Source organism: Mobula hypostoma, chromosome X1, assembly GCF_963921235.1.
Source record: "Mobula hypostoma chromosome X1, sMobHyp1.1, whole genome shotgun sequence".
NCBI classification, from domain to species: Eukaryota; Metazoa; Chordata; class Chondrichthyes; order Myliobatiformes; family Myliobatidae; genus Mobula; species Mobula hypostoma.
Window position 1 is genome coordinate 20,306,909 of NC_086128.1, and position 21,039 is coordinate 20,327,947.

General features: G+C 42.3%; 2 protein-coding genes across 6 annotated transcripts in view; one reads left to right on the forward strand and one right to left on the reverse strand.

Moving 5' to 3' along the window:
* The window catches only part of LOC134340356 (calcitonin gene-related peptide type 1 receptor-like), a 122,903-nt gene that overhangs the window by 92,404 nt on the left and 9,460 nt on the right, over positions 1–21,039 (reverse strand). Inside the window, exon 2 of one of the 2 annotated variants that reach the window (XM_063037512.1) lies at positions 11,794–11,961. The gene's annotated coding sequence lies outside the window, so the exon portion shown is untranslated. Of the gene's footprint in view, positions 1–10,965; positions 11,425–11,793; positions 11,962–21,039 lie in introns of those variants that run through there. The other variant, XM_063037516.1, reaches the window with a different exon arrangement.
* LOC134340355 (SWI/SNF complex subunit SMARCC2-like) overlaps positions 9,309–21,039 on the forward strand; it is a 128,529-nt gene continuing 116,798 nt past the window's right edge. For 3 of the 4 annotated variants that reach the window (XM_063037507.1, XM_063037509.1, XM_063037508.1), the window contains exon 1: positions 9,323–9,452. In XM_063037507.1, the coding sequence (XP_062893577.1) occupies positions 9,342–9,452 (111 nt within the window). In that variant the 5' untranslated portion in view covers positions 9,323–9,341. Of the gene's footprint in view, positions 9,453–21,039 lie in introns of all 4 variants that reach the window. The other variant, XM_063037510.1, reaches the window with a different exon arrangement.

The window sequence follows — 21,039 nt, forward strand, 5'->3', positions numbered from 1 at the left end:
TCTTACATTAGTATCAAACTCCATTGCATCAGTGTGTATTTGGTTAGTGTACCAAGAAGGAACTGCAGGGAGTGATCATTACCCAATCTGGTGCAAGATAAATATTTCTGCTTCATTGGTCACAGAGAATACAGGTGGGAAATGGATTCTTGAGAAAGCCAATTGGGAGAAATTTCTGGAAAAAAGTGATGGATATCTAAGTCAGGTCAGTGATGGAATGGACATAGAAACACTTGACCACATAATAAAACAAGGTATAATATCAGCTGCATTGGAATTCCATTCCTAAAAGTAAAGGAAGAATAAAGAGAATAATACCATGGTGGGATGATAATTGTAAGGAAGCAGTGAGAAATAGAAATAAGGTATTTAAACTGGTTATAAGAACTCATAACTTCCAACATATGATTCAGTACAAACAAGCTCAGGCAGTAGTAAGGAGGACAATAGACATGCTAAAAGGACGCACTGGAGACAGTATTGTGATTCAATCGGAAACACAACTCAAGCAGGAGAGGTGTGGGGGATGATAAAAAGGAGGGGACAGGAGAGAGTGGAGGTACTCAGTTCTGGTTGATGGAAATGTGACCGCAGTAACAAATAAGGAAAAGGCAGAGTTGTTGGCAAACACTTTTGTTATGGTACACAGTTCTGATAATTTGTCTGAGAAGGGAAGAAGAGGTAGAGAGAGAACAAAAGCTGAAAATGTGGAGGCTTTGTGTAGGAAAACTAACCTTGACGGTGTGCAAGATGTCCCTTTCAACATGGGAGAATTAAGAAAGGCACTAGATCAAACAGGAAAGACTGCACCAGGTAAAGATGAAATGCGTTATAGTATGATAAAACACTTGAGTGAAGGAAGTCTGGAAAAACTACTTCTGTATAACAAAGTCTGGGATGAAGGGAGAATACCAGGGAGCTGGAAAGAAGCAATAATTATTCCAATAAGGAAACCTGGGAAAGATGCCAACAGGCCGGAAAACTACAGGCCAATTGCCTTGACGTCACAGGCATGTAAACTTATGGAACGTATGATAAATGAGAGGTTAGTGTACTTCTTGGAAAGTAGAGGTGTGGTGGCTATGTATCAAAGCGGGTTCAGGAAAGGAAGGAATACTATGGATCCGGTGTTGTGTCTAGAAGATAAAATAAGAAAAGTTCAAGCAAATAAAGAGACAGTGGTTGCAGTTTTTTTTGATGTTGAGAAAGCTTATGATATGTTATGGAAAGAGGGGCTCCTAATCAAGTTACATTTAATGGGAATCTGGGGGGTGATGTTCAATTGGGTTAAGGACTTTTTAAATGGGAGAACTATTCAGGTGAAGATAGGATCAGAGCTATCAAGCCAGTATGTTGTAGAAAATGGGATGCCTCGGGAGTGTAGTGAGTCCAACTTATTCTCCATTTTGATAAATGATATATTCGTAAATATTCCAACGGAAGTGGGGAGGTCATTGTTTGCAGATGATGGGGCTTTGTGGCAAAGAGGGAGAAATATTGAACACAGTTACAAAAATGCAAGATGGAATTAATCAAGTTGAAGAGTGGGGGACAAAGTGGGCTGTTAAATTTTCAGTGGAGAAGACAAAAACCATGTTCTTTACAAGGAAAAAGTTCAGGGGACTTAATTTGAATCTGTATGGAAGTAACCTGCAGAGAGTTGAAAGTTTTCGGTTTTTGGGAGTGCACTTTGACCTGAGATTAACATGGAGAGAACATGTTAGATATGTAGTTACTAAATGTAAAAATGTGATAAATGTCATGAGGTGTCTTGCTGGATTGGAATGGGATGCTGATTTTGCATCGCTGACTTATATTTATGTAGCATTAATAAGATCAAGATTAGACTGGAAGTATTGTATATGGGTCAGCAGCAAAATCTGTGCTGTCAGAGCTGGATATCGTGCAAGCTCGGGCTCTAAGGGTGTGCTTGGGAGCGGTTAGAACTTCCCCAGTGTGTGCACTCCAAGTTGAGGCAAATGAAATGCCATTGGGGCTGCGGTGTAAACAGCTGGAGGCCAATTACTGGATTAATTTAAGGGGGCATGGTGATAGCCATCCTACAAAAAGTGTTGCAGACATGCTGGGAGAAGGAGAGGATACAAAAAGAAAGTTTTGGCTGACGAAGGGTTCCAGCCTGAAACGTCGACCAATCTTTTCCACGGATACTGCCCGACCTGCTGAGTTCCTCCGGCACGTTGTGAAAGTTTTGGCTGGACAGGAGAGCAAACAGCAAAAGATATGGGTGTATACGATAAAGAGTTTTGTCCAAGTGTGGTGTGGCCTGTCAGATCTTTCTGGGCATTAGAAAATCCCTCTGTATATTTGGAATTGCTTAAGATTAAACACAGTAATAAAACAGCTGATATACTCAGTGAATATCATAGTTACAGGGAATGTAAATATAAAGACATACAGATTTTTACAGATGGATCAAAGGATCCAGAAACAGGTGCAACAGGGTCTGCAATTGTTGTGCCAAGTTATCAAGTGGAAATTAGCAAGAGAACACCTGATTGCTTGAGTGTATGTGCAGTTGAAATGTTTGCCATATTGTTAGCACTAGAATGGAGTGAGCAGGTTGATTGTATATTATTGTGATATGTAGCAGTTCTGTGTCTGCCCTTGCAAGCATTAAGGTGGGTACGGCTAGAGGTCACCAGGATCTGCTTTAGGAAATCCTGTTTGCAAATTCAAGACTGGCTAGACAAGGCAAAAATATCGCATTCATGTGGGTTCCAGCACATTCAGGTATTATGGGAAATGAGACAGCAGATAGACTGGCAAAAGCAGCAGTCAAAAAAGGTTCTATAGAGGTCAATATTAAACTATCAAAATCAGAGGGGAAGAGCATAGTGTGGAGAAGGATAAATCAACAGTGGCAGCAGCATTGGGATAGAGCAATAAAAGGAAGACATTTACATTCAATTCAGAACAGAGTAGATATGGGAAGAAGTAGGGGAGTAAAGCGGAAGGAGCAAGTAATTATAAGTAGACTGAGAATTGGGCACAGCAACCTTAATGGCACTCTGTCCATCATAAATATGCATCCAACAGGTTTTTGCGATCTATGTCAGGAGACTGAAACAGTAGAGCATATCCTTATTTCATGCTGGAAATTTGCACAGGAAAGGCAACAAATGTTACAACAATTCTGCAAAGAGAAAGGACTGGTAGAGAACAGTGTTAAAGGCTTATTGGAATGTGGGGAGAGTGATCAGGGGAGGAAATGGTTGTTTAGTTTTTTAAGGGTGATGGGACTGGAAAGACGGCTTTAAAGTGAATGGACAATGAGGGAGAATAAATCCTGAAGATGGCAGTAATGCAACAGTGTGGATAAGGAGGAGAAGGAGACAACATTGTTCGGACCAAACATGAAAATGGGGGAAGAAATATGATCTAAGTGACTTGGACTGTGGAATGATTGTTGGTGCCAGACAAGGTGGTTTGAGTATCAAAGGAGCTGCTGATCTCCTGGGACTTTCACGTACAACAGTCTCTAGAGTTTAGAGAATGATGTGAAAAACAAAATATGCAGTGAACAAGAGTTCTGTGGGCAAAAACATCTTGTTAATTAGAGAGGTCAGAGAAGAATAGCCAGACTGGTTCAAGCTAACAGGAAGACACAGTAAATGAATGTTTCAACAGTGATATGCAGAAGAGCATCTCGGAATGCACAACATGTTGAACCTTGAAGTGGATGGGCTACAGCAGCAGAAGATCACATGGGCCACATTTTTTTATGTTGCAAGTTCATATAAAACTAGTTAGGCCACATCTGGAGTACTGTGTACAGTTTTGGTTGCCCCATGATAGGAAGGATGTTGTGGCTTTAGAGAGGGTGCAGAAGAGGTTTACCAGGACGTTGCCTGGTTCAGAGGGCATGCACTATAATGACAGGCTGGATAAACTTGAGTTGTTTTCTTTGGAGTACCAGAGGCTGAGGGGAAATCTGACAGAGGTTTGCAAGATTGAGAGGCTTAAGTAGAGTGGACAGTATCTGTTTCCTAGGGTTGAAATGTCTAATACCAGAGAGCATGCACTGAAGGTGAGAAGGGGTCGGTTCAAGGGGGGTGTGAGGGGTAAGTTTTTTACTCAGGGAGTGGGGGATGCCTGGAATGCACTGCCTGGTACGGTGGTAGAGGCAAATACATTAGAGGCTTTTAAGAGACGTTTGGATAGGCATATGGATTTGGGGAAGATGGAGGGATATGGACATGGTGTAGGCAGGAGGGATTAGTGTTTCGTGTTTTTGATTTACTTTTTAGCTGGTTTGGCACAACACTGTGGGCCGAATGGCCTGTTCCTGTGCTGCATGCTTCAATGTTCTAAGACCACAAATGTGTACTCAGTGGGCTTTTTTTTTTTGCTACAGGAAGTTAGCTGAATAATCAAAAAGGTAACTGGGGGAATTATTCAATAATGGAGGGGGGTGGAAGAGAAGGGAATTCAGTTGGATAAATAGAAAGCCAATCAGAATTTCAGTGGGATAAAGAAGAGCCCATGGTATCTTGTGGGATGAAGTGGAGGCTATTGGGAAAATTGACTAATTACGATTAAGGTGGATAAAGGGGCTTTAGTGGGAAGAATGAGAGACCAGTGGGAATGCAGTCAGGTAAGTGGAAGACCAATGGATATTCAATCAGGTAAAACAGAGAATAGCAAGGTTTTAGTGGAATTAAAACTGGGCTAGTTTGGATTCAATGCAACAATGTTGACATCAATTAGGAATTAGAGAGACATCAATGGGGTGAATGGAGATTGGGTGAGATAAAGGAGAGTCCTGTGTGTAGTTGATAAGGATTTATTGGATATTCAATGGAATTGAAGATGTAACAGTGTGAATAATCTTTACACCAAAATGGATTCAGTGGGATGACGGGGAAATTAATAGGAATTCAGTGGAGGGAAGGGAAATATAATGAAAATTCAGAGGGCAAAAGAGGGCATCAATGGGGTAAATACAGGACAAGTAGATATTCGGTATGACAAACAAAGACCGTGGGGATTTAGTGATATATTGACATCAATGGGAAATTGATAGAATTTGAGATAGATCAGCATGGATCAGAGGGGTTTATATTTACGTAGATCAATGGGATTAAGGAGAGATAAATGGGGATCTAGCTGGATAAATAAGAAACCAATGAAGATTCAGTGAAATAATGGAACTTAAAAGAAACAGCTGGACAAGACGAAGAACAATGGGAATTCTGTTAGACAATGGGGAAAACAATGAAAATTCATTGGAATATAGAGTAGGTTAATGATAATTCTGCCACGTCAAGGAGAATGAAAGAAAGACCAATTAGAATTCATTGGGATTAAGAAAGTAACAATTTTATACTGGGAGGAAGGAGAGACTAATAGAGCTTCAGCTGGATAAAGGGATGCCAGCAAGAATTTAATGGGAAACATAAGGGGTGATTAGCTGGCATTCAATGGGACAAAGTGTTAGTTCAACAGGGTAACAGGAAGTGGATAAGGATTCAGAGTACACAATTCTCTTCACTTTGATGTCCTTTTTCCAATTGCTACTTCATTTTCCTAGCAAGTAGCTGTCCAGTGTATGATAGAAATAGGCCTTAGATATTGTGCAAGTGCTTTATGTAATTTGCTTCCACAACTATACCTCAGCAGCTTTCTTTTCCATGTTAAATTAAGTGAAACAAAACCAAGTAGCTTAGAAATTTAAGAGTTATTTTAACCACTTTAAAATCAATAAACTGGTTAAAAAGTCATGTGGGATGACTCTTTATTAAATGAGGCATAAACTATAAGAGCAAACAGGTTGTGTTGAAACTGCATCCAAATCTAGTTAGGCCACATCATGAGTATTGTGTGCAGTTCTGGTCACTGCATTATGGGAAAGATGAGATTACACTGGTGGGGATGCTGACGAAATCTGAGGAGTGGAAAATTCTAACCATGAGGACAGTTTTGTTTGGGATAAACTTGGGTTGTCGTCTTTGGAGCAGAGGAGATTGATTTGAGAGGTATAAAATTATGTGGGGCCTACTTGAATAAATAGGAAGGACCTGTTTCCTTTAGCAAAGAAGTCAATAGAAAGGGATAGAGATTTAAGGTAATTGGTGGAAGGAACAGAGGAGAGATGAGGGAATTGGTTTCATCCAGAGAGTGGCGGGGGTCTGGAACAAACTGCCTAAAAGGGTGGTGGAGGAAAGACCTTTGATAAATTTTGAATGTGCTCTTGACGAACAGTGACCTGTGGGGTTACAGAGCCATATTGGAGGTGAGTTAGGCCGGGTGCTCTCCCTCAACCAGCATAAATGAGATGGACTGAATGACCCTTTTTCTGTGTCATAAATTTTCTTTGATCACATTCACCAGGTATGTTCCTAGCCCAGCACGAGAATCTCATTCCAATCTTGCATTGTACAATATTATTTGTATTGGTTTATTACTGCCACCTATACTAAGATAGTGAAAATCTTGTTCATGCAGATCAGATCATTACATGGTGTATTGAGCTAGAAGAAAGTAAAACAATAACAATGCAGAATAAAGTGTAACAGCCACAGTGCAGTGGAAATAAGTAATAAGGTGCAAGATCATAAGGTAGATTGTGAGATCAAGGGTCCATCTTATCGTACAAGAGGGCCATTCAATAGTCTTATAACAGTGGGATAGAAGCTGTCCTTGAGCCTGGTGCAACATGCTTTCAGGCTTTTGTATCTTCTGCCTGAGTGGAGTGCGAGAAGGGAGAATGTCCAGGGGGGTGGGATCTTTGATGCTGGCAGCTTTACTGAAGCAGTGAGAAATATAGACAGTCTATACTGGGGAAGCTGGTTTCTGTGGTCACATTCAGAGCAGTTCCCATACCAAGCTGTTATGCATCCAGACAGAATGCTTTCTATGGAGCATTGATAAAAATTGGTAAGAGTTGATGGGGACATGTTGGATTTCCTTAGCCCCTTATCTGAAATGGTTATTGCCTATATATACAGTATATATATAATATGAATGGGAAAGTGAAGCAGCAGGTAGAATCACTGCGTCACAGCTCCAGAGACAGAGTTTGCATGTTCTACTTGTTGCCACTTTGGCTAAGAGCAGAACTAGAGGTCATGGGCTAAGGGTGAAAGGTGAAATATTTAAGGGGAACCTGAGGGGAAACTTCTTCACTCAGGGTGGTGAGAGTGTGGGACGAGTTGCCAGTGAAGTGGTGGATGCGGGTTTGATTTCAACATTTAAGAGATTTCAACAGGTACAGGAATGGGAGGCATATGGAGGACAGAACTGTTAATAACAGTTAGTGGACAGGATGGGCCAAAGGGCCTGTTTCTGTGCTGTAGTGCTCTGCAACTCTAATGTAATGAAGAGAAAATCAGTAGAATGGAGTTGTGAATATCCAGTAACTATGCATATCTGTTGGCTTATGGTGGCAAAATTAAGCTTAGTTAAATGTAGAAATTATGAAAGACCTGGTGATTGCAAAGGTAGTGGGTTAGTAATATGTTGAAGCAAGAAACAAACCGTTGGAGGAATTCAGCAGGTTAGGCAGCAACCGTGGAGAGAATAACTATAAATCTGATTGGTCTACAACCATTCTGGGTGCAGAATGAGAGTACTGCAGAGAGATCTTAAAGTAGGTTCATATCAACGTGATTAAAAACTTACTTGCATCATTGTCTTTCCCAGTCTGACAAGGTGTCACAAATCTGAAACACTGATTGTTTCCCTTTCCACAGATACTGCCCAACTTGCTCAGTTTCTCCAACTCTTTCCATTTTTGTAACTAAGACAGCAGAAACCCACTGTATAGTGGTTCCTTAAGATTGTCATAGCCAGGGGGTAAACTCCCACTTCCTATTAAATGCTCCTAATGGCGAGCATCTCAAATAGCCTCTGACAACCAAGTCCAGCTCCTGGCCTTCGCGTGTAGCTTAACTACTAAGCTCAGCAGACCCGTTTCTACAGATAGGAGAAAGGACAAAGGTGGGTTCTGGTCACCTTCAACCCAGTCGGTTCGGGCAGATGGGACTTGTCAGCCGTGGTTAGCAGCTCATCTAAGACAAGGAAAACTGATCTCAAACCTCCGCTGCCTTGTGGCCAGTTTAGTTCAACGCTGACTGGCAACTCCTTTAATGCCACTGATGCCAAACTGTATTGGTCTTTGCCATTCCTTTGGATCCATCAGCTGCATGGAGGGTGGGGTGGGGCTGTTGCAGGGATAACAGCTTGCTCTCCATATAGTACTACCCTGGTTTGTGTATCACGTAGACAGCCAGGACGCAAAATTTATGGTCGATCCCGACCAACAGAGGCTTCACTTTAACATTTGTCACCTCCTTCTGGAACAGAAAGAGAAGGCTTAAGCAGGACTTTTAAGTAGAATCGATCACATATACATAATAGGCAAAACATTCTTTAAATGTGCGTGCCTGTTGCGGTAGCGATTAACCGCCATCAGGTCTGCTTTCTCAGCGTTTATTTTACTGTTACAGATTGAAACGCAAGGGGTGACAGATGAGGCAGAGTTCCCAAAAACTTCACTTAGAGTTACTGTTATTCTTTGCATAGTTAAATTGCAAACCTAAGAGGAATTGCAACATGTCTTATTTGAAGCACAATCATCAAAATCCAAACATTAGACAAAAATACACTTGCTTTATCTTCTGGAGCTTCTAATACAAAATTTCATTGTACATTGTATATTGAAGTAGCAGCTTTGTAAAAAGGTTTTTTCTTGTTTAACGTAAGCTAGTAAAGCGAATAACTACAGTTTTAGAATAACAGATTCCGTGGGTCCAATAAACACCGCAGAACTCAAAGAATTAGAGTTAGGGCTAATTGGGCTGCTGTGGAAGAAATAAAACACAAGGGACAAATAGTGTAAATGCTTTTCTACCGCACATGCACCTAAAGTCACCATAAAAACCCCTGATGATACAGAAACACTGTCCTGAAATCTAAGCATCCCTACCGCCACACCTCCGAAACCAAGTGACCCAACCTCAATTCCTTCCTGAGTAGGACCTACGGTGCCTCACCTTGGCTGAGATGTCGCCTTCGGGTAAACTGACGCAAAACATTAATTTCGTCAGTTCCTTGTTTCCCGTTAATTCAATTCTCATTCCACACTTTAGCAGTCTCACATTTACCTAAACTACCTTTCCACGTAGCCATTGATTCGTTACCGCTCCCGAACTCGGAGCGGCGCTATTGGCTGCCGATACCGCTCCAAGTCTCGGAGCGGCGCTATTGGCCGCTTATACCGTTCCCGAAATCCGAGCGGCGCCGTTGGCCGCCAATACCGCTCCCGGACTCGGAGTGGCGCTATTGGCCGTTTGTGGTCGTACTCTGAATGCCCGTGGAAGATGGCGGTGCGGAAGAAAGATGGAGGCCCAAACGTGAAATACTTCGAGTCCTCGGACACGGTGTCGCAGTTCGACAACGTGCGGCTGTGGCTGGGGAAGAATTACAAAAAGGTGAGGGGGTGTGGGAGGGTAGAGCTCGGGTTCCCGCGGTGAATAGCGCAATTATAACGAAGCGTTGGGCCTGGGGTGTTAAAATATGAAAAGCGCGACTTATTATTGTTATTAAAATGAGAAGGGATGGAGATGGAGGCCGCAGGTCCCGCCTCGCCGCTTCCAGCCACAATTAACGGTGAGGCATCATGTGCCTAGTTACGCATCCAGGGCCACGGGCCGTACTTAGGGCAGAGGCGAGGTCGGGTCACCTGGATCTGGAGGTGTGGCGTTGTCCTGGTATCGTGTGAGAAGCAGGTGTGCCAGCCTGGCATGGAGGGAGGGAGGCACACAACTGGGCACGGACCTCTTCTCGCGCCTCCTAAAAAATAGTGCATTTTCCGCTGAATATTAGGAGCCGGTGGGAAGGGAATGCTGCAAACAAAAACCTTTTAGATGCCGGAAATATGATACAAAACAAAAGATACTGGAAGCATTCGGCAGGTCAGACAGCATCTCTGGAGAGAGCAAGTATCAGTGTTCCAGGTTGAAGATCCTTCATCAAAATGCTGTCGACTTCGTGGCCTTGGAGGTGATGCTTGGTCATCTAATAGGGATGGGTGTCCATGTATCCAGGCACATGACCTTGCCATATAAATGAATCAGTTTGTCTAGGATCAATATCAGATCATTGAGTAGTTAGTTGCAATCACCACCTGAAGTCAAATTGAGTTTATTGTCATGTGCACAAGCAGAGCGAGGTACATGTACAATGAAAAACATACATGTTCGTAAGTATAATGAGGTACACATACAATGAAAAACTTTCAGCAGTATCACAGGCACATAGGTACAGACAACACACAATATAAATTATTCAAAACAGTGAAGAGAAAGGAAAATATGCAGAACAAGATATTAGTGGAGAAACGAGATGTCCATAGTAGTGCAAGAGTCTATTGTGTCCCTTGCTGTACACTGCTGATGCTTAATTTTTACTTAAGAAAAATTGGCGCCTCACTTGAAATGCCCCCCCCCAGCTGCCATGTACACTTAATTCAAGAATTTGCTGCCTACTAACAACAATCTGGTAATGCTCAACGTCTCCAAAAGTTTAGAGCAGTTAGTTAAGTACTCTTTCATCTAAGGTCTTGTGGTACACAATTGAGGCGAGAAGACTGCAATTAGCGGGGCACTGTCTACGCCACCCCGAGCTACCTGCCAGCCTAGTCATCATATGGGAGCCCAAGCATGGGAGGATGAACCCTGGGCACCTTCCCAAGACTACGGTCAACACGCTCCTAGAAGACAGCGGCACGGCTAATGTAGATGAACTGAACACTGATGAGGGAGAAGTGGAGAGTCCGTCATCATGCCCGACGCCGGCCCCCTAGGCCTGAGTCGACGTAGTAGTAGTACTTGTGGTACAAGTCCTGGACATTTTTCATATTGTGATTTAAATTACCTATTTATAGTGGTCAAAATAAATTGTAATTGTCTTGAATTTAAACAGTAAAAGCAAATCACACCTTACCAGCAATTAAATTGACTGGATTTCTAGAATTTCCGAGAGCAATCTGTGGTTTGAGTCCCAAGGTGAATATACATTTAGTTGTTAATTTCAAGATAAAATTAATAGTACTTCCACTTGTGTTTTGTCGCTACTAGTTGCACAAAAGTCCATCTTCGTTTTGTGTTCTGACCAGCTGCCCTTAGTAAACATTGCCAACATCAAGGTAAGGCTCTTCTTTCCAAGTTGCCATAGCCATCTCAGGGCAGCCAGCAGTCTTCTTCATACTTGCTCCTGCGCTGTTACTGATGTAGCGTTAGGCCCAATTTAGACAGGAAACTGGTGAGTTTCCTCAGAAGTACCAGCAAGTATTTACAGTTCATTAAAATTATTCCCTTAGAACCTTGGTTCCAATTTTGAATAAGCCTCAGACATTTGGTTTCTGGTCTTTACTGCAAGTGTATCCACCATTTAAAATCTGAATTCTAGCCTTAAAAGCCCTCTCACTTTCATCAGTAAGGTACACTAAACCAAGTAATAAAACTTTTCAAGTTTTAGATAATGATTAAATATATCAAGGAAGAGTGGTGAATATGTAAGTAGAGTGGGAATGTTAGGATTTTGGACATTGTGAGAAGTAATTGTAGGGGAGGATGAAGGTATTTTTCTCTCCAATACTTCTGGTTGGTGTTAGTTTCAGCAAAGAAATATTTACATTTTGACTCTTGCTTAATATTAGTTAGTGTGTTTTTTAAGCTTGCCACAGAATAAAATTTATGTCTAACTAAAATGTTAATAGATTAAGCAATCAATTAAAAACTAAACAAGTTATCAAGTAACTAGAACGCTTACCTGATTTAATAGATGAAAGAAGATTTGATAGGGCTGACAGGGCAGGTGATCTGTTCCAATGAGTAGTTGTTGGAAATGATTTGATCCCTGGCAAGCACACGTGCAGTGTCCATCCACATCATATGAAGATTCTTCTCAGGGTTAGTGGGCTGGATCTGAGTTGCAAACCTTGCGAAGAGGAATAGGTAGGGGTGAGCTATCTAGACACTTTGATTCAGTAGTATGTCTCTCCCATTGGCTTACATGTTGTGCAAAATTTTTAAAAGTAGGTGAATTTGAGAAGTTGCGGTCTAAATTAACTGTCAGAACCAAAAAGCTGTTAATCTTAGGGATTACTAACAGAGCCATATTCAAATTGACACGGAGTTGGTGAATTTAATGTGCGACTCAAAGAGTAGGAGGCAGTGACTTTGAGTGATGGGACATTAGTGCTTGTACTGAGGATAGACATTTATTAGGTTATCAGTCTTAGCTGGAATCATACTGACAAAGCGAAACCCAATAGCATGAATGGCAGCGATGCTTCACGACCAAATGAACTCAATGCCTCCTATGCACGCTTTGAAAGGGAGAATGCAACTACAGCTGTGAAAGTCCCTGCTGCACCTGATGACACTGTGATCTCCATCTCAGAGGCTGATGGTAGACTATCTTTAAAGAGAGTGAACCCTCGCATGGTAGAAGGTCCCGATGGAGTACCTGGTAAGGCTCTGAAAACCTGTGCCAACCAACTAGCAGGAGTATTCAAGGACATTTTCAACTTCTCACTGCTACGGGGAGAAGTTCCCACTTGCTTCAAAAAGGCAACAATTACACCAGTGTGTAAGAATAATGTGAGCTACCTTAATGACTATCGCCTGGTAGTGCTCACATTGACAGTGATGAAATGCTTTGAGAGGTTGGTCATGACTGGACTGAACTCCTGCCTCAGCAAGTACCTGGAACCTTTGCAATTTGCCTATCACTACAATAGGTCAACAGCAGATGGAATCTCAATAGCTCTCCGCACGGCGTTAGACCACCTGGACACCACAAATACTTGCGTCAGGATGCTGTTCATTGACTACAGCTCAACATTTAATACCATCATTCCCACAATCCTGATTGAGAAGTTGCAGAACCTGGGCCTCTGTACCTGCCTCTGCAATTGGATCCTCGACCTCCTAACCGGAAGACCACAATCTGTCCAGATTGGTGATAACATATCCTCCTCACTGACGATCAACACTGGCGCACCTCGGGTGTGTGCTTAGCCCACTGCTCTATTCTCTATATACACATGACTGTGTGGCTAGGCATAGCTCAAATACCATATATAAGTTTGCTGACGATACAACCATTGTTGATGGAATCTCAGGTGGTGACAAGAGGGCATACAGGAGTGAGATATGCCAACTAGTGGAATGGTGCTGCAGCAACAACCTGGCACTCAACATCAGTAAGATGAAGGAGCTGATTGTGGACTTCAGGAAGGGTAATACGAAGGAACACATACCAATCCTCATAGAGGGATCAGAAGTGGAGAGGGTGAGCAGCTTCAAGTTCCTGGGTGTCAAGATCTCTGAGGATCTAACCTGGTCCCAACATATCGATGTAGTTATAAAGAAGACAAGACAGCAGCTGTACTTTATTGGGAGTTTGAAGAGATTTGGCATGTCAACAAGTACGCTCAAAAACTTCTACAGTTGTACCATGGAGAGTATTCTGACAGGCTACATCATTGTCTGGTATGGAGGGGCTACTGCACAGGACCGAAAGAAGCTGCAGAAGGTTGTAAATCTAGTCAGCTCCATCTTGGGCGCTTGCCTACAAAGTACCCAGGACATATTTAGAGTGCAGTGTCTCAGAAAGGCAGTGTCCATTATTAAGGACCTCCAGCACCCAGGGCATGCCCTTTTCTCACTGTTACTATCAGGTAGGAGATACAGAAGCCTGAAGGTACACACTCAGCGATTCAGGAACAGCTTCTTCCCCTCTGCCATCCGATTCCTAAATGGACATTGAAGCTTTGGACACTACCTCACTTTTTTAATATACAGTATTTCTGTTTTTGTACGTTTTTTAATCTATTCAATATACGTAATTGATTTGTTTATTTGTTTTTTTAATTTATTATTATTATTTTGTTCTTCTATATTATGCAGTACATTGAACTGCTGCTGCTACGTTAACAAATTTCACGTCACATGCCGGTGATAATAAACCTGATTCTGATTCTGAAATCATATAGCTGAGGCAATTTATAAGGTTTTAAAGTGGGATGAGGGGGGTTAGGCTTCAGATCAGGGAAAAGGACAAGATAATAGTGTGGAGCAGCAAAATGGGAAGTATGGGAGGAAGGGACAGGGGATATTACAAGTAATAGCACAGTAGTCAAAGTGTGGAAAATTGGTAAAAAGGCCAATTTAGAGAATTTAGTCTGAATGAGCAAAGCATTTTGAAAAGATGGATAAATTAGAAGCTTAAATCAAAACAAGTTGATAAAAATCTGAGCAACACACATCAAAGTTGCTGGTGAACGCAGCAAGCCAGGCAGCATCTCTAGGAAGAGGTACAGTCGACATTTCGGGCCGAGACCCTTCTTCAGGACTAACTGAAGGAAGAGCTAGTAAGAGATTTGAAAGTGGGAGGGGGAGGGGGAGATCCAAAATGATAGGAGAAGACAGGAGGGGGAGGGATGGAGCCAAGAGCTGGACAGGTGATTGGCAAAAGGGATACGAGAGGATCATGGGACAGGAGGCCCAGGGAGAAGGAAAAGGGGGAGGGGGGGAACCCAGAGGATGGGCAAGGGGTATAGTCAGAGGGACAGAGGGAGAAAAAGGAGAGAGAGAGAGAAAGAATGTGTGTACATAAATAAATAACGTATGGGGTACGGGGGGGGGCATTAGCAGAAGTTAGAGAAGTCGATGTTCATGCCATCAGGTTGGAGGCTACCCAGACGGAATATAAGGTGTTGTTCCTCCAACCTGAGTGTGGCTTCATCTTTACAGTAGAGGAGGCCGTGGATAGACATATCAGAATGGGAATGGGACGTGGAATTAAAATGTGTGGCCACCGGGAGATCCTGCTTTCTCTGGCGGACAGAGCGTAGGTGTTCAGCAAAATGATCTCCCAGTCTGCGTCGGGTCTCACCAATATATAGAGGGCCACATCGGGAGCACCAGACGCAGTATATCACCCCAGCTGACTCACAGGTGAAGTGTTGCCTCACCTGGAAGGACTGTCTGGGGCCCTGAATGGTGGTAAGGGAGGAAGTGTAAGGGCATGTGTAGCACTTGTTCTACTTACAAGGATAAGTGCCAGGAGGGAGATCAGTGGGGAGGGATGGGGGGGACGAATGGACAAGGGAGTCGCGTAGGGAGCGATCCCTGCGGAAAGCGGGGGGGGGGGAAGATGTGCTTAGTGGTGGGATCCAGTTGGAGGTGGCAGAAGTTACGGAGAATAATATGTTGGACGTGTTTACGTTGATAAAAATCTGATACCATTACATCCATTGATTGCAATTGTGACCAAAGCTAGGAACCGAATATTCCAAAGTACTTGGCATTTTAGAAGGATAGGCAGAATGAAAACATGAGTGGGAATGGGGGCTGTGTTCTCCCTTGGAGCTACCAATGATATAGGGTGGTAGAGTCCCAATAAGTTGGAAATCACCAAATATATTACAGGTGATCAAGGGAGGGAAAAGAAGTGACATACAGGACAATCAGAAGATATAGAATCCTTGTAGTTAGAGTTAGGGAACTACAAGGTTAAAAAGACCCTGGTGGGAGTTGTACAGGTCTCTGAACAGTAGCCAGAATGTGGGGTACAAATTATGAAGGGGGTTAGAAAAGGCATGTAAAAAGGACAGTGTTGTGATGGTCATTGGGTATTTCAATATACAGATAGATTGGGAAAATCTGGTTGGTGCTGGATCCCAAGGAAAAGAATTTGTAAAATGCCTACGAGATTGCTTTTAAGAGAGCAGCTTGTGGTTGAGCCCACTAAAGAAAAGGCAATTCTGGATTAGGTGTTGTGTAATGACCCAGATTTGGTTAGGAAGCTGAAGGTAAAGAAATCATTAGGAGGCAGTGATAATAATATGATAGAATTCACCCTGCAATTTGAGAGGGAGAAGCTGAAGTCAGATGTATTGGTATTACAGAGGAGTGGAACTACAGAAGCATGAGAGAGGAGCTGGCCAAAGTTGATTGGAATGGGACACTATTGGGGATGACAGCAGAGCAGCAATGGCTGAAGTTTCTGGGAGCGATTCCAAAGGTGCAGGATAGATACATCCCAAAGAATAAGAAGCATTCTAAAGGGAGGATGAGAAGGAGGCTGACAAGGGAAGTTAAAGGCAGCATAAAAGCAAAAGAGATGGCATGCTATTAGTGGAAAGTTAGAGGGTTAAAAACCAACAGAAGGCAACTAAAACAGCAGTAAAGAGATAAAAGATGAAATATGAAGGTAAGCTAGCCAATAATATAAAAATAAATACCAAAAGTTTTTTTTAAATATACAGTTGCAAGAAAAAGTTTGTGAACCCATTGCAATTACCTGGTTTTCTACATTAATTATTCATTAAAATGTGGTCTGATCTTCATCTAAGTCACAATAATAGACAAACACCATTTGCCTAAACTAGTTACTGATGGCATGAACATTGACTTCTCTAACTTCCGTTAATGCCCCACCTCCCCTTCGTACCCCATCCGTTACTTATTTATTATTTTTTATTACTAATTTTCTCCCTCTCCCCCTCCCTCTCCCCCTCCCTCTCCCCCTCCCTCTCCCCCTCCCCCTCCCCCTCCCCCTCCCCCTCCCCCTCCCCCTCCCCCTCCCCCTCCCCCTCCCCCTCCCCCTCCCCCTCCCCCTCTCTCCCTCTCACTATACTCCTTGCCCATCCTCTGGGCTTCCCCTCTCCCCCTTTCTTTCTCCCTAGGCCTCCCGTCCCATGATCCTCTCATATCCCTTTTGCCAATCAACTTTCCAGCTCTTGGCTCCATCCTTTCCCCCTCCTGTCTTCTCCTATCATTTCGGATCTCCCCCTCCCACTTTCAAATCTCTTACTATCTCTTCTTTCAGTTAGTCCTGACGAAGGGTCTCGGCCCAAAACGTCGACTGTACCTCTTCCTATAGATGCTGCCTGGCCTGCTGTGTGCACCAGCAATTTTTATGTGTGTTGCTTGAAATTCCAGCATCTGCAGATTTCCTCGTGTGACACATAAACAATTGTACTTTTCATGTCTGTATTGAACACATTGTTCAATCATTCATAGTCCAGGCTGGAAAAAATATGTGAATCCTTGTATTTAATAACTAGTAGAACCTCTTTTCGCAGCAATAACCTCCATCAAGTGTTCCTGTAGCTGGTGAGCAGACTTGCACAATGGCGAGGAGGAATTTTAGACCATTCCTCCATAGAAAAATTTTTCAGTTCATCAATATTTCTGGGATACCTTACATGACAGCCCTCCTCAGGTCATGCCACAACATCTCAATTTGGTTAAGGTCTAGACTTTGACTTGGTCATTCCAAAGCATAGACTTCCTTCTTTTTAAACCATTCTGCTGTTGATTTACTCTTGTGTTTCAGATCATTGCCTTGTTGCATCATCCAACTTCTTTTAAGCTTCAGGTGATGGACTACTACTCTGACATTCTCCTGCAAAATGTCTTGATACAATTTTGAATTAATTGTTCCCTCAACAATTGCAAGCTGCCCAGGCCCTAAAGCAGCAAAGCAGCCCCAAACCATGATGCTTCTTCTACCATGCTTCACAGTTGGGATGAGGTTTCGGTGTTCCCTGTTTCCTCCAAACATAGCAGTGTGTATTTCTGCCAAAAAGTTCAACTTTTGTCTCATCTGTCCGCAGAACATTGTCCCATAAGCTTTGTGGAACATCCAGGTGGTCTTTTGCAATCTTGGAGAGCAGTGATTTCCTCTGTGGTGTCCTTCCATGAGCACCATTCTTGTTCTGTGTTTTTCTTATAGTGGACACATGAACAAAGACTTTAGTAAGTTCTAGAGATTTCTGCAGGTCTTTTGCTGTTACCCTTGGGTTCTTTTTCACCTCCTTCGGCATTGCATGTTGTGCTCTTGCTGCAATCTTTGCGTGACACCCACTTCTAGGGAGAATAGCAACAGTACTGAATTTTCTCTATTTCTGAACAATTTCTCTTAGTGTGGACTGATGAACATTCAGATCTTTAAAAATGCTTCCATAGCCTCTTCCAGCTACAGTTCTTTTAAGGTCTTCTGAAAGTTGTTTTGATTGAGGCATGGAGCACATAAACAGATCTTTCTTGAGAAGAGCAGGCTCTGTCAGTTACCTGTTAGCGATCTCAAGCTATCTTATATTTCAAAATGTGAAAAAATCCAGAACACTGCTGGCACCAAGCATTTCAGATAGATGTACTCAACCTGTACTAAGGAGAAGGTGCTTGGAAAACTGAAAGGTCTGAAGGTAGATTAGTCACCCAGACAGGATGGACTACACCCCAGGGTTCTGAAATGGTAGCTAAAGAAATTGTGAAGACATCAGCTGTGATCTTTCAAGAATTACTAGATTTTGGAATGGTTCTGGAGAACTGGACAATTGCAAATGCCGCTCAACTCCTTAAGAAGGGAAGGAGGCAGAAGAAAGGAAATTATAGGCCAGTTAACCATATTTCAGTTGTTGGGAATATGTTGGAGTCCATTATTAAGGATAAGATTTTGAGGTACTTGGAGGCATATTATAAAAAGGCTGAAGTCAGCATAGTTTCCTTAAGGTGGTATATTGCCTGACAAAATTGCTGGAATTCTTTGAGGCAATAACAGACAGGATAGACAAAGGAGAGTCTGTGAATGTTGTTTACTTGGATTTTCAGAAGGCCTTTGACAATGTGCCGTACTTGAGGCTGTTTAGCAAGATAAGAGCCCATGGTATTGCAGGAAAGATACTAGCATAGACAGAGTATTAGCTGAATAGCAGGAGGCAAAGAGTGGGAATAAAGAGAGCGTTTTCAGATTAGCTGCTGGTGAATAGTGATGTCAGGACTGCATTTTTTCATGTTATATGTCAATGATTTGGATGGTGCGTTTGATAAATTTGTGGCCATGTTTGTGGACGATACAAAGATAGGTGGAGGAGCAGGTAGTGTTGACAAAACAGAGAGTCTGCAGAAGGACTTAGACCAATAGAAGAATGAGCAAGGAAGTGGCAGATGGAAGTGTGCCGGGAAGTGTCTGGTCATGCACTTTGGTAGTAGGAATAAAAGTGTAGAGTATTTTCTAAATGGGGTGAAAATTCAGAAATTGGAGGTGCAAAGGGACTTGGGAGTCCTCGTGCAGGATTCCCTAAAGGTTAACTGACAGATTGAGTCAGTAGTAAGGAAGGCAAATGCAATGTTAGCATTCATTTCGAGAGGACTAGAATAGGAAAAACAAGGATATAATGCTGAGGCTTTATAAGGTGGTGGTCAGATCGCACTTGGAGTAATATGGGCCTCTTATCTAAGAAAGGTTCTGCTGTTGGAAGGGGTCCATAAGAGGTTTACAAGAATGATCCTGGGAACAAAGGGGTTGATGTATGAATAGTGTTTGTTGTACTCGATGGAGTTTAGAAGAATGAGGCAGAGTCTAGGACCAGAGGGCACAGCCTCAGAATACAAGGATGTTCCTTTAGAACAGAAGTGATGAGGAATTTCTTTAGTCAGAGGCTGGTGAATCTGTGGAATTCATTGCCACAGACAGCTGCAGAGGCCAAGTTATTGTTATATTCAAAATAGGTTCTTGATTAGTACGGGTGTCAAAGAGTATGTGGAGACGGCAGGAAAATGGGATTGAGAGGAATTTCAGTGTCAACAAATAATTTGAAGTTAAGAATTTAAGTACATTTGTACCCTGTTTTTAGTTTTGCTATGGTGTAAAACCGGATATAAATTAAGGAAATTGCCACTGACTTAGATTTGCCCTCAACACCACCCACCTAAATCGTGGTATAAATTTTGCACGTTTCTGTGAGGTCCAAGGAGGATAAGTGTACTTGCGTAATGGCATAATTTGGTTTTGTTTGCCATCCTTTGATGATACATTTTTCATCCTTAGAATTTGAAGACAGCATGACACAGTTTTGGCAGAGTTTTTGACCTGTTGTATTTTTCATGTTATTTTTACTGTGTTTTCTTTGCTCAGGCTATGGCATAATATGGTTGAGGCTTTGTCAACTGTAACAGTCATGAGCAAGATCTTCCCTGGCTGCATGCCTTGATATTGTTTCTTTCAATCTCCCAGAGAAAGCCTTTCCTCCATTTATAGACCTTTGGCACTTATTCATCTGGCAACAAACACATTGGTTTATGGGGAGCTACAGTTTTGGATCTCACATTTATGAAGGAAAAGTCTGCCAGAACACCATTGCAATAGGCAAGTTGAGAATAGTAGTCACCCATACTCAATTCCGCTTGGTTCTTTCTTTGTTTATTTCTCAGTCTTAGTTTCATTGGTTAACTGGTGACCTACTACTAGGATACAAAAGATGGTCATTCAGCTTCTGGAGGAGCAAACACATCAGCCCTATTTCCCATCTTCTTATTTTTCCTGTACACTTGCAACTTACTTTCTCTGGGCCATCAATTGCCCTTTGATCCTTTTTGCCATAAGTCTAAACTAAGGCTAATTTACAGTGCCTAAACATTGTCAGCCATGGGAGGAAATCAGGGGAAGCCCACACAGTCACAAAGAGAATGTGCAAACTCCACACAGACCACAAAAGAAGTCAAGATCAAACCCAGGGTTTCTGGAGCTGTAAGGCAGCTGTTCTATCAGCTCGCTACCATGCCACACTAAGGCAGGCATTCCTATGCTTTTTGTGCTCTGCTCCATTAAGATTTTTTTCTGTTTCCACATTCTCCACCCTGATAATAAATTTTGAATAAAACCAATCCTAACCCACAATTTGATCTTCTGATTTCACTATTATTGGAATTTCAGATTACTATAAATGAAGTCAAAGCTTTTTGTACATGTTAGCCAGGCACATTTTAGTAGGGAAGCCATTAAGAATTGTTTTTTGAAGTGTGCAAATTTGTTTTCAAAGAACAAAATGTGATGATTATAATAAAAGTATCTATAAAAGCAGGCACCATAAAAGCCATTTACCTTCCATCATAGAGCTTTACTCTTCAGAATAACAGGTGAGAATAGTATCATATCTGATATCTTTATATTCTCCAAGTAAGAAAAGTTCTTGAAGTATGAATGGTTATGATAGCAGCA